At 35.4% G+C, this 14,292-nt stretch overlaps 1 protein-coding gene across 1 annotated transcript; it reads left to right on the plus strand.

Moving 5' to 3' along the window:
- Positions 1-5,049: 5,049 nt before the first annotated feature.
- LOC107820029 (protein Brevis radix-like 4) lies at positions 5,050-11,920 on the plus strand. Its single transcript, XM_016646234.2, has 5 exons — positions 5,050-5,931; positions 6,196-6,584; positions 10,065-10,200; positions 10,307-10,692; positions 11,443-11,920. Exons 1-5 carry the CDS (start codon positions 5,809-5,811, stop codon positions 11,522-11,524), a joined length of 1,116 nt encoding a protein of 371 aa, XP_016501720.1. The 5' UTR covers positions 5,050-5,808; the 3' UTR covers positions 11,525-11,920.
- The last annotated feature ends 2,372 nt before the right edge of the window (positions 11,921-14,292 follow it).

Genomic DNA, 14,292 nt, shown 5'->3' on the forward strand with positions numbered 1-14,292 from the left:
GGTGCTGAGGGTATGAAACCTCAGACATTGTGTCGTATGACTATTTTGGAGGTGACGCACATGCTAGGTGATGGGCATGTGGGCGTGCACCGTAGGGATTGTGACTTGGTCCGTCCTGCGAGACTATGGAATTAATTGGCCTACTGTTTAATACATGTTCCATCTGTTTTCATAGAAATTGACTGTACTTCATATTAAAAATCATGTTTAGGCCTTATGTGATCACTGTTGAGACTTGCGAGGTCGTGTACTTGCTGAATTAGCTGTTAATTGCTTTTTTGTACTCAGTCATAGCTTTTCTTGCTTATTATGCCTCCGTCTCTTGTTGTTCATTGTTGATACATAACATTACCTCCATTTAGGCTGTTAATATGATTTTTGAGAGCCCGAGAGATTGATGACTGAGTGAGGCCCAGGGCCTAGTTGTGAGGTTATTGATATTATAGCACGTGAGTTGTCCGTGCAGCACGTGAGTGGTCCGTGCGGATCCAGATATTATATTATAGTACGTGAGTTGTCTGTGCAGCACGTGAGTTGTCCGCGCGGATCCAGATACTATATTATTATAGCATATGAGTTGTCTGTGCAGCACGTGAGTTGTCCATACAGTTTATAGCGCTGGGGCTGAAGGAGCCCCTCCGAAATCTGTACACCCCCAGTGAGCGCAGGTACCTACTCTGTGCGAGTACTGAGCGACTGGGAGGAATGAGTGAATGTGAGGAATGAGTAATTATGAGGTTGGAGTGAATGGGAGGACAAAGTGATTGTTATTCTGAGAAAATACATTTACTTCATTACTGTTGCATCGCAAATGTCATATCACTGTTTTGAAAATTATTGGAAGATATTATTTACTGCTTAGTCAAATTTGATATCTGGTTTATTGAGCAAGTACTTATGTGACTTAAACTGTTATATTGAAAGTATGACTACGCTTATTTGAAAGTTATTGAGATAACTGTATTTGCATAGCTCGTCACTACTTCTCAGTTCCTTGTTTATTTCTGTTACTTACTAAGTTGGTGTACTCATGTTACCCCCTGTACCTCGTGTATAGATCTAGACACTTCTGGTCACGGCAATTACTGATTGAGGAGTCAGACTCATGAGACTATTGAGGTAGCTGCATGGCGTTCGCTAACCTTGACTCTCCTTTCCTTTCATGTTGTACTGTTCTATATTTTCAGACAGTATTTTATCAGTCGGATGTTGTTATCATTTAGATGCTCATGCACTCAATAACATCGAGTTTTGGGGATGGATTGTTTAGAACTTTTGGAGTTATATTCTATTTTTAAAGGTTTTATTTAATATTAACTGCTTCCGCCTTTATTTAAAAGTTCTACTATGTTGAGATGTTGAGTTGAGGCTTGCCTTGTACCACGATAGGTGCCATCACGACATGTGAGATTTTGGGTCGTGACAACAAGTAGATTTGAAAATAAATCCTAAAAGCAGGATTTCTACCCAGGTTACCCCACAAAGTATACATCTACCCATCCTTTCACTAAATACCCCAAATATCTGTTTACAAGTTATTACAGGCAAACAAATAAATTACATAAGTGAAATAGAAAATTAAGAAGCTGTTCTATAGAGAGCCTGCAATCAGGCCACAGGTACCCAAAGCCTCCAATGGTCTTTTAACCTCATTTCCATAGACAAATTAGAGTCTAGGTGCATCAAAGTTCCCTAAGGGTCTCAAGGACCTCGGGCAATGCTTACACCTACACTTAATAGCCAAGCATTGAACCGGTGTAGTGTGGAAAGCCAACCTCAGTATGCCAGAGTTCCAAGGGTTCTCAAGAGGATCCCAAGGCAGTACACATATTAGAGGGGGCAAAACTTATCAACTAAGAGTAGAGTGAAAGTGCAGGACACATGTTTGAAAGAAGTTTATTAAAAACTTGACTGAAAGGTCTATTTTGAAAATAATTAGTAAAATAGAGGATGTTGAAAAGAAGTTGGCTTAGTAAACAAAGTTCAAACATTTCAGGATAGGACCACACACAGTAAGTAAATAAATTCAGTAATCATACAAGGGTTAAGGGGTTTGGGGATACATAGACATTGACTGCAGATACCTGACCCCAACAGGAGTATAAAGACTGGTTTGGACCTTCTCAGAGATAGTTTGACACTGACATAATCATAAACCAGTCATGAACACATAGAGGGGAATAAGGATTTGGGATTCACAAAGTGGCAAGTGCACAGTAGGTAAAAGAATACAATTGTTCAGGAATGCTTGAATCACACAAAGGGAATACATGAACTTAAAGGGAGGGGGTCATATTAGCATGCTTTACTACAAACTTCACAACAAAACCACAAGTGAAAGCATGCTAGAGATAAAAGAAACTGAAACAAGAAGAGAAACATGTTGTTGTTGAGACTTTAAATTAAACTAGGACATACCAGTGAAGATAAAAAGTAAGCAGAATAAAAGAACCAATGAGTACAGATGATTAGCCTTGATTTGCAGCCGGCTAGTAGTAGTAGAATAACACAGAGATTTTAAGTAAAAGATGGGGGTTTTGAAAGCCAAGTGTGTGTGTTGTTTGTGAAAGACTTAGAGTATTTATAGTTGAGTATGTAGTGGAATAAGGTAAAAAAATCATAGTAGTATACTAGTTTAAGAACTCAGAATCAATCATCTAGAGAATCAAGGAAGTACTTCCTTGAGTTAAGGGAGTCAAGGCCAAACGGGAAGATTCAGTACCATATAAGGGAGGAAGGAAAATCAGTGCATGATTAAATAAGGAAAGGGTCAAGATTCAGTAGACATAAAGTAGTCAATTAGGACCAAATTCAAAAGGACCCAATTAAGGAAAGACTAAGTAAAATAAAGTACCATAGTAAATAAGGTAATGCAATGAGTTAATTCAAACAGACGAGTAGAATTCTAGGACTTTGAAGGAAAATCTTTCAATTACCAAAAGTTAAGGAAAATCGGAATCAATCATGGGGAGTCATGATTCTGCATACCTCAACATATAAATAGAGACGATTGAAAAGAAGTAGAAAACCAATAAGGTTGATTATATAGGCAGAAAGAAACAAAAAATGAGCAAACACAGCCATGTAGAGGTGATGTAAGTAGGCTAGAGATTCAGCAGAACATATTCGAAGCATGGTGACCACAAAAGATTAACACGAACCAGGTAAACAGGTTAACACACAGAAATAAAGTAAAGGAAAGTCATGCTAATACACAGAACCAAAGTGGAGAACATCATGCTAACACACAAAAGAAAAGTAAAGAAAATCAAGCTAACACACGGAGACAAGTAAAGAAAATCAGGCTAATACACATAAACAAGTAAAGAAAATCATGCTAACTCACAGAAACAACTAAAGAAAATCTTTAAGAAATTAGGGCTTTTAACAGAGTTGAGTTAAAAAGCAGTTAGAACTTAGAATCGGTCGAGATAAACAAGGAACAAGGTTTAATCATAAAGAAATCAGTCGAAACAGGTATAGAAAGAACTTCGAAAACCCTAGTTTTTTCAAAGGGAGTAAAATGGTTTAGAGTAGAAAATCTTTTAGAAGAAAGCTTGAGAATAAGCAAATCACAGAAAGAAATAATCTTAAAGCATAAAAATAACATAGATCTGAGAGATTCAGAAGAAAAAGAAGCCCAAGTAAATAATCAAAAGAATGTGTTGAAACTTCACCGATCGTAACATATAAGGTATGATTTTGCCCAAAATCACACCGGAGAACCCATAAGTAACAGAAACAGAAACCCTAGGTCCAAATCGACATGACCCAGGATCCTTGGAGGCCTTAGAGATGATGAGCAAGGTGATGAGAGACCCATTGGAGGCTTGGGTTGAAAGGGATAGTCGCCGGAGATGACCAGAGACGAAGGGGAGTGGAGGAGTCTAGGGTTAGGTTTGAGAGAAGAGTGGAGATGAGAGAGCATCTGAAGGTGGCAGATTGGGGGAAATGAATTAGGTTTAGGGGTCGTTTGGAAATTAAAAAGGAAAGGAATTATTTGGACCGTTGATCTGGGTGATCAACGGTCAAGATTAAAACGGGTAGGTGGGTTCCGGGTTTTTTTATTGTAAAATTGGGTTGGGAATTGGGGTCAGATTTGGTTATAATTGAAAGACAAATTGGCTATAATTTAAATAGCCAGTTTTTTCCTATTTAATTTATAAAAATAATAGATGATTTATGGAAAATAATTTAAAGTGCCAAAACGATTTAAAATACAAGATCCAATTTTATGCATATAAAACATAATTATATCTCAAAATGGGCTAACATTGCAATTATATGCAATTTAGCTTTAAAAATACCAAATATAATTATAAAAATACATAAAAATTACATTTGCCATATTTTGGCATAAATATAGAAATTAAATAGATGAATTATCAAAACTATAATTTTGAAAATAATTATTGGGGATTTTATGGATAAAAAGGAAGAAAATAAATCAATTTAAACCCTTAAAAATTATGGAAAAAATAATAAAAACCTTGGGCATGCTTATATATGCATATATATGCTATTTTGAAGGTATGTATGCAATATATTATCTTTCTCTAGTTTTTATTATCTTGTTACTTTGTTCTTGTATCAACTGAATCTTCACTTGGTTCAAGGGTGATCGAATTCGAGGGCCAAGGCTATTTGATTCGTTTGGTTTGTATTTACTCTTTTACAATCAATTTCGATATTAATTTGCGCTTTCTCTCAGTTTGTGCCAAGTAAAATCACGTGTCCTTAAAATCACAATATAAATTCAATTGTTATCCGTTTTAGGGTAAAAAATGTTACAATTCCCGGTACAAATCTCTAGAAGAGTTCTAATTTATCTTTGCACCACAAGAAGGTAATTTGCTAATGTGTAAGTTTAAAAATCATAATGGGCTATGTTTTTGTTTTTTTAATAAATTTTTTATCTTTTCCTTTTTACCTCTTACTTTTGAAAGTATTTTTATAACACCGATCCCTAGGTTCTACAGTCTTTTTGAACTCAAAATGATGATATAATATGTGCCTCATAAAGGGTACGAAGAAAAAGAAAAAGAAAAAGAAGAATGAAAAAGAGAAAGTAAAAGCAAATATAGCCAAAGTTCTAGCTCCATTAGACTCCTACTGCGTTAAAGCAAGACTTAATAAATTTTATTCCAATATCTTCAAGCTCCTTAGCTTCCTCACCAAGTAGCCATTGTTGTTTCTCTTCCCTTAATTTCTGAAAACTTCTATACCATCCATGTGTATTGTACTAGTACTCAAAACCTTCATAAATTTGTTTTTTTTTTCTAATTGGTTTTAAGTTTATTTTTATTTTTTCCGATTATTCTATTATGTTACTATTATAACTGCTTGTCGCTACTGTTTCGTTCATCTTTCCTTGAGCAGATATCTGTCCGAAACAGTCACTTTATCCTACGCACTATATTTCTCAGACCCTACTTATAAGACCACGCTGAATTTTGTTGTTTTGTTGGTTTTAAGTTTTAAATAAATGATTTTGTTTGACTGTAGCTTGAGGGGTGTCTTTAATAAATGAACTACAGGAATCTCTGTGATGGCGCAATTTAAGGGTAGGCATTAAAAGTGCGCCTTAGCGCCCTCTGTTTCTTTTTCCTTATTACCCCACTTCCTCTTATTCAATACTTCTTCGACTCCAGCATCTCTAATTATCCTATTCTTTCAATTTCTTCAATTCACCCAAATATTCATAATTTTGTATTGCATTTGTTAATTCCCCTGTTTTCAAACTTGTAATTGCTTTTCAATTCAAAGTGGAAGAATTTGATTATATATATATAGCGAGAGATTGAGAAAATGCTTACGTGCATAGCTCGTTCGAAGCAACCGAGCGATGATTCGCGTGATCATCAACCTGAGAAATTCAATCCAAATTCAGCTCCGGCCAATAAACAAGCTGTTAAAACACTCACTTCTCAGGTACATTTCTCATGTATTCACCATAATAGGATCAGTCGCGGAACCAGAAACTTATATAAGGAGATTCAAAAAATTACTAGAATGTATTTGCACGGTCTAATTTTTTGACGAAGCGGATTCAATTGAATACTCGTACTTATATTTAGCTCCCCGTGTATCACTGATTGTTTGTATAGGAATTTTGGTGAAGTAAATATAAATTCTACATTTTTGTTTACATATTCGAAAATTGGACTAGAATTTATTTGTCAAATTGTGGTGTAGATTAAGGACATGGCATTGAAAGCATCAGGAGCATATAAGCAGTGTAGTCCATGTACAACTCAGCCGACGACTCTACGGAAAAACGGAAGCCAAAACGAGTCGTCGGACTCGGCGTCGTTGGATAAATTCCGTTGGTCTTATAAGAGAACAGGGAGTTCGAGTTCGAGCTCGACGGCCGGGAGAAAGGAACTGGAGGCGAGGCTGAAAGGAATATCAAGCGGAGAAGTTACGCCGGTGTCGGCGTCGGCGAGTGGTCGGCGAGTTGAACCGGTCGTGTTCGTTGAAGAAAGCGAGCCGAAAGAGTGGGTGGCGCAAGTTGAACCGGGTGTGCTCATCACTTTCGTTTCGTTACCACGTGGCGGCAATGATCTCAAGCGGATTCGATTCAGGTAATCTTTTCGGAATTTTTTTTTTCTCTTTTATACTCTTTCCGGATTTTTTTTGCCTCTTTTAACGAGTATTAAAAAAATTATATCTTATAATTTTAATTAATAATGAAATTAATCATATTAACCTTAATTTGCTAGTTGTAAATATAATAAATTACTCCTACGCTCTTTTACTCTTAATTCTTTCTTGATATCAGAAAAAAATAAATATTGTAGACCACAAAAAAGTCAAAAAATCAAAAAAATTGTCTTAATTGTTTTATTATTATATTTTTTGTTTTATTCATGAGTGGTGAACCATTACTTTGGTAATTAATTCAATTTATTTTGGTTGGACCATTGTTTATTTTTTTTCTTTTAATGGATCAACAACTTTATTGCCGTCTATTTATCTTTTAGGCCAGAATCTAGATGGACTGTTTGGTGGAATTTATTCACATTAGGGAAGTACTTCTAAATTTGCCTTTTAGCTATTTTTTAGAGACGAACCATTTTGTTTTTGTGTGATATAGTTGTATGGGAAGGGGTGGCAAAACTAACCCAATCCCATTAGACGTGCAAAGTTCTAAATCTAAATTGAGTAAAGAAATCATTAGACATGAGTTGATATTTATTCCAAAACATAAGATACATTTAAAATATGCTTATTTAAAAGTTGAAAATATTGTAAAGATTTGAATCAATTTGGGCAGGTTGGGTTACAATCCATTGATTAATTTATATTGATCCAATCAATCTTAACTAAGTGATCTTTGGGCAAAATTGGACAATGACCTTTTTAACGAGCAATCAACCAGCCAAAATACTGTCCAAACAACCCATTTACCACCCCTACACGGGATTTCTAATTAAAGTATTACTTATTTCACCTAACTATCTTTATCACATTATTTAGTTCTTAAAATTAGTGGAGAACGAATTGAGAATCACTATGATTATATCATCCAATAGTGGGGATAATTAACGGTTCTTTCCCACTTAAGTATGTGGCTAATAGATGGATTCAGAATTTCAATTTTATAGGTTCAATGTTTAAAGTTCTTAACATTGAATCCATATATTTTTAAAGTTATGCGTTCATACATATTATTTCGTTACAATTTTAGTGAATTTCACACATAAATTTTTATTTAGCATCAAAAGTTATGGTTCAATTGAACCCATAAATTCAATACAACATCCGCCCCTGGATACGAGTATTGTCAATAATGGCAACAGTTTATTGTCAAGTTTACATCAAAGAGAAATTGATTTGTGTTTCAGACAGTCCATGCAAAAAGTTTTACGTGTGATTATTACCAAAAGAAAGCGTGCTAAAAGTAAATTTTGAATCTCCACCCAAATATCACCTTTTTTAACCTCTGTTCATACGGAGAAATTAGCAGGTGCTAATGGTAATTATGCCGATGATCATGAAAAAGGGACAAAAGAAAATAAGATTCCTTTTAAAGTCTAAAAAGCAAAAAATAAATAAAAATTCTAATCAAGCACTTTGGTGGGCCTGCTTTGATTGTGTTGGCAAATACCTTTTACTAATGTTGTCCTTTTGTCGGGAGTTGCCATCCTTTTATTTTCAATCTTGATCATGCGAAGTTCTTCGATTTTGTCTTCTTGTAAGTATTTGAGTGCCAGAATTTTGTCTGTCAATAGCTGAGAACAATTAGCATTCACACTTCCCCTGTCACTACAAAATTGGAGTGATTCTGAATTTTGGCTTCTAATGGAGGAACAAGACTGTTGATCTATCACTTTCTTGTTCTGATCTTGATCACAATGTCAATAGTGACAGCCATTTTAGGCGTGGAAAATAACTAGCAACTGAGTCTATGTTAAGGTTGTAATGCTAGAAAGTGGGAGCCAAGACTTTTGGGGTGCAATTGGCAAATGTTAGACCGAACCCAATAATTTTTATTCGGGATATGAATATATATGTGACTAAAATCTGTACTAATATTAAATTTTGAATTCATTATTCTAAAAGTACGATAGAGGTGTGTCTGGTATGAAAGAAAATATTTTTCTTGCAAACTCATTTTCCTCTAAGAAAATATTTTCTCTACTAAGAGGAGGGAAAATATTTTTCGATTTTTTAAACCTTTCCCACCTTAATTCCCACCCCACCCCAAACCTCCCAACCCACCCACCCATACTCAACCCTGCCTAGCCCCAACCCCCAAGCCTTCACCTCCACCCCGTAGTAGTTGCCTAAATTATATATTTTTCAAAAAAATATTTTTTACTCACTAACCAAATAATAGAAAATATTTTTCAGAAAAAGTTTTTCATTTACCAAAGAAAATAAGTAATAAAATCACTCATTTTTTTCCATCATATCAAACACATCGGTCAGTGTTAGACTTCAAAGGCCGATTAGATCAAGTTCAAATCCTGAATTCTTTCACTGTACCTTAGTGCAATCCGTGGATCACAAGATTTGTGATAAGAGTCATCAACCTTCCGATTATCATAGAAAATATGTATGTAAAGTACGGTTGCAATTAATCATTGTTGAACAGTATTTCTTCATAATCTGTTCAATGGCCTGTGAGCCACTATCCGTCCCCGTGAAATAGATTTAATCATTTTCTAGGTTGGTGAGTGATAGGATGTCCTCTAAGCAAAGTCAAAGGTAATGAGTTTAATTTTATCCATGCACTAAAGCCAGTTTTTGAGTTATTGGTCCCCTTAAATTATGCAGGGGAATCCTTTTTGTCTAAAAGCTTGTGTGAGTGGTAGGCCATGAAAGAGGACACTTACTCCATAACATAATCAACTAATTAAATCACTTGCTATGATATGTTCAGGTTTTGACCACCAAAACTATAGCTGATCTCGTTTACTTTCTTCTGTTCCCACTTCTCCATTTATACCTTCTTACTATGACCATACTTTTACCTAAAATAGTAAAATTATACCTAAAACATTAAGCTGGTAACATAGCAGATGCTCAGGAGATGCATTGCACAAACCAAATAGCAATCAATGACCTAATTTCATGTTAAATGAAAGGCCAAGCTACCTCATATATAACAACAATGACAACAACAACAAACCCAGTGAAATCTCACAAGTGAAGTTTGGGGAGGTTAGTGTATATGCAGACCTTACCCCTATCTTATGAAGGTAGAGAAGTTGTTTCCGGTAGACCCTCGACTCAAGAGAAAAAAAGGAAGCAATAAACAAATAATAACATGAACAAGGTAATAGGACAGCGGAAGCAATGGCAAAGTATGTATAATAACAAAGATAAAAGAATACGAAAAATACAAGAATAGTGCCAATACTACCGGAAAGTATGACACACCGTGTAATAACAAGAAACTACCTCATATATGTTCACTTCATAACAATGTAATTCGATGAGAATAATAAGAAAATAGCTTATATATGTGTTATTAAGAGAAATTAATTGCACATTCCAAATTATTTTCTCAATAAATGCATCCAAATATCTGACTCGCGTTTATTCTGTTATAATAGTCGGGAAATGTTTAATAAATATCAAGCTCAGAGATGGTGGGCAGAGAATTGTGAGAAGGTAATGGAGCTTTATAATGTCCAGAGGTTGAATCGCCAAGCTTTCCCCCTGCCAACACCTCCAAGATCTGAAGACGGGGTACACATAATTCCTATTTCATGTTGTTTATATGCGCTTAATATTTGTTTCGTTTTTATTACTCTTTTTCGTTTATCATGAATATCAATTTTCTGTTCTTTCATAGAGTTCAAAAATTGAATCCATCGAAGACAGTCCTGTGACACCTCCACTCACTAAAGAACGACTGCCCCATACATTGTACCGTCCAATGTATTCATCTTCAGATTCTCTTGAACAACACTCGACGCATTCTCGCTACAATTATGATTCTTGTGGTGTTGCCTCAACTCCAAAACTCTCAAGCATCAGTGGAGCAAAGACAGAGATATCATCTATGGATGCCTCTATTAGGACTAGCACATCAAGAGATGCAGATCGCTCTGGAGAGCTATCCATCAGCAATGCCAGTGATCTTGAAACTGAATGGGTTGAGCAAGATGAGCCTGGAGTTTACATCACTATACAAGCGCTACCAAATGGAAGAAGAGAACTCAAACGAGTCAGATTCAGGTTAGCTTCATCTCACCACTTCATACTAATAATTAGTGAACTAAAACAGGCATATTTCGTGCAATAGTACAAATATTTCAAGTTACATCTTCTCAAATGACCTAAGTATGATGTGAGAGGGGATGGGCCTACTCGGCAGGCCTACTTATGCAGGTGGACCTCTAAGAAAACTGTCAAAATTATTGCCTCAAAATGCTGTCATTGCAGTTGCACTACTATTGTCCATTTTAAGAATAAGTGCTAAAAGAGCATTCTCACAAAAGTTTTCATCATAACATGCTTGACGAAGTGTTAATTTGTGTAGATGTATTTCACATACTTGTTTAATTTTTTCCACATTGTTATAATGCTTGATAGTAAGCAAAAGAAAGAGGCAAACTCAGTGTACAAAGCATCCCGCGTTTACGCAAGATCAGGGAAGAGCCGCATCCAAGTGATGTGATGTAGACAACCTACCCTAATGCAAGCATTAGTGACTGCTTCCATGGTACGAACCCGTGACCTATAGGTCACACAGAGACAATTTTACTGTTGTTCCAAGTCTCCCTTATAGGAAGAAGAAAAACATAAAGAGAGAACGCACTTATATGCAATGAGAACTTGGGACGACACTACATATTTTCCTGTATATATTTTCTCAAGGACATGGTCTCAAAGCTACTATAGCTACTTCTTCTGCGTCTCTTCACTTACTCTTTATGTATGCTGTTTCTGATTGAGGCTGATACAAGCTTATGCATGTCGATGCAGCCGAGAAAAATTTGGAGAAGTGCATGCCAGGTTATGGTGGGAAGAGAATCGTGCTAGGATACACAAACAATACCTGGGATAGGAATGCTTGAAAATATTGCTAAATTTCCCTTGTGGTTGCCAATTTAAGGAGATGTTGCCTACTTGGGTGTTGCATTTCTTTGGCAACGCCCAAAGTATATTCATTATATATATGGAGCCAGATAATAGTATGAGAGAGGCAACATACAGAGAAGAATCTAAGTTTTGTTACATTTGTGAACAACCACCTTGGTTGTTGGACACCATGTTCTTTCTTTCTTCCTCTTTTTTTCTTTGTTTAATTTACTTCGTCTATATTATGGTGGGTAAAAAGGGGATGGCAAAGAAACTAAAATCTTTCTTTTGGGTATAAGATTTTAAGGGTTGAGAATTTTGATGTTGATTGAAAAAAAGAAGAGATTCTGATGTTGGATATGCAAAAATGTTTATATACAAAGTCTCTTTTATGAGTTGCAAGCTTAATTTGTTGCTCACTAATATATGGTTGACGAGACATCCTCCAATGCTTGGTGAAAAAAAAAATGTAAGAAGTCTTCTAATGTCTTACTCCTAGGAAAAGCATGTGTAAAATCTTTTTTTCTTTTTTTTTTTGATTAGATTTTTTGGTTGTTGAATACATATACATAGAACTGTTAGATAACCAAGGGTGAAATTAAAAAATAGTCAGATTTATAAGTGATAATTGAAAAATAGCCACAATTTCAAAAGTAATCGAAATTTAGCCACTTTTCATATACAGATAAATCTGAACGACAACATTGTTCAAAATCCAGAAAATATTCCAGCATAATATGTTGGAGTTCGAATTTTTTACATATGAACTTCCAGCACAATATATTGAAGTTCCAGCATAATATACTTCCAGTATAATATGCTGGAAATTTATACACAAGTGCTTTAATCTCTAGTATTGTTTACCCTAAAATGGATAACAATTGAATTTATACACGATGACAGTGATATAACTTGGTACAAATTAAGAATAAATTAGTATTGAAATTGGCAATAAAAGAGTAAATGCAAAACACACAAATTGAATAGCCTTGACCCTCGAGTTCAGACACTCTTGAACCAAAAGATGTTTCAACTGGCTTATGAATAGAATAACAAGATAATGAAAGGTAGAAAATGACACTATATTGCTTTGTATTGCGTGAATATGATGTCTTTTACAAATGATTAGACCCTTTTATATAGTGGGGAAGTCCTACTCGTGATGCAATTCTATATGAGGTAAAAAATCTCATGATTAGCTAATTAATCGGCCTCTTCTTGATACGTGCCGGATTTTCACCGTGATCCTCGCCCGATTGCGGATACTTCGGCTCTCCGTTATTTGCTTGGTAAGCTTCCCTCGATCTCACTCGATTTCTATCTTGCTCGATCTCGATCTTGATCGGTTTTTGGGTCGCGAGCTTGGCAATCTAACTTTGCACCATAGTTTGATAAAACACGAGGTTGAACCTTGGCCTATCATGTTTCAGTCTCGAAGGACAAGCCCAGTTTTGACCGTATACAGATAGTCCCCTCGTTTCTCGAAAAGAAGATGATGAGAAATAATATGAATTTTCGAGCTCCATCTCGATTGACCATGACGTAAGCGACGAACGTCACTAATACACCTGATCATGATGTAAGCAACAACTCGAAACGTCCCGTCGGTCTAGTTACCAAGGTATTAAATGCCTGTCAATTTCCAATTGGCCACCATGAGTTCTGAACCGTCACCGGCAAGCTATAAGTACTGTAACCTCCCTCTATTTCAAACTTTACATTCAAAGCTTTTGCCATTCTTACTTCTCTTCAAAAATCTCTTTGCTTCGCAATTCTTGCACCCAAACTTCTTGAAATTTTAGCAAACCGCATACCATCCTAATTCCTTTTTTTTCTACGATGGTGAAAACTTCTAAGACTGTACCGCAAAAGGAGGTTGCCTCTTCATCACGGCCCGCCGACAACGGGGCTGCGGCGGAGTATCCCCTTGAGGATTTCGTTCGGGGTGGGTGCCTTGTTGATACCCAATTTTGTCCTCATATTTTTCCAAATAGTATATATACTTTTAAAATATCATTTTGCATCATTATCTAGTTTACAAATCTATACTAGTATTTTTTCTACAATTCTTTCATAATTTTTATTTAAAATTAATTTTCTTGTATTTAAATTACATAAATATTTAGTAATTATCCTTTTAAATTATTGTGATGACTTAATAATCCAAAATTACTATTTTGGCATCCCCATATATGTTTCAAATATTTTTACTTTATTTTATATAATTACATTAGCATTTTAAAGCTATTTGCATAAAGTTGTAGTAATAGCCTGCACTCATGCATAATTGCCTTTTATTCATGTTATTTGTGCCAAAATAGCATTTTATATTTTTTGAATACCAAATCATTATTTTAAATCATTTTAGTGCATAATAATATTATTTATTTATTTATTATTTTTATAAATTATTTTGATAAATTATGTGTATTTAAAAAGCTGGCCCAAACTTTAAACTAATTTCTGAACCAAATTGGCTTAATATCCTTAGCCCAATAGACCCCAGCCCAAAGCCAAACGTCCCCTTTACAAGATCCGATCAGTACCCGTTTTATGACCTGCCCCGTTCATTTTTGAATCCTAGCCATTGATCTCTCAAGATCAACGACCCTCGTTCGCTCTCCTTTTGAATTAACCAAACCCGCCCAAACCCTATCATTTCCCCTTAACCCGCCCCCAAATCCTCTCTACTCTCTCTTATTCTGTGAGAAACCCTAGCCACGATATCTCTCAACCTCTCCAAATCCGGCTCTA

The sequence above is a fragment of the Nicotiana tabacum genome, chromosome 10 (genome assembly GCF_000715075.1).
Source record: "Nicotiana tabacum cultivar K326 chromosome 10, ASM71507v2, whole genome shotgun sequence".
In the NCBI taxonomy this organism is placed as follows: domain Eukaryota; kingdom Viridiplantae; phylum Streptophyta; class Magnoliopsida; order Solanales; family Solanaceae; genus Nicotiana; species Nicotiana tabacum.

Excerpts from the sequence above, each read along its gene's own strand:
- LOC107820029 (XM_016646234.2), top strand. The coding sequence starts at position 5,809 with ATGCTTACGTGCATAGCTCGTTCGAAGCAACCGAGCGATGATTCGCGT. Across the intron at positions 5,932-6,195 it reads TTAAAACACTCACTTCTCAG|ATTAAGGACATGGCATTGAA; the intron begins GTACATTTCTCA and ends ATTGTGGTGTAG. Across the intron at positions 10,201-10,306 it reads CTCCAAGATCTGAAGACGGG|AGTTCAAAAATTGAATCCAT; the intron begins GTACACATAATT and ends GTTCTTTCATAG.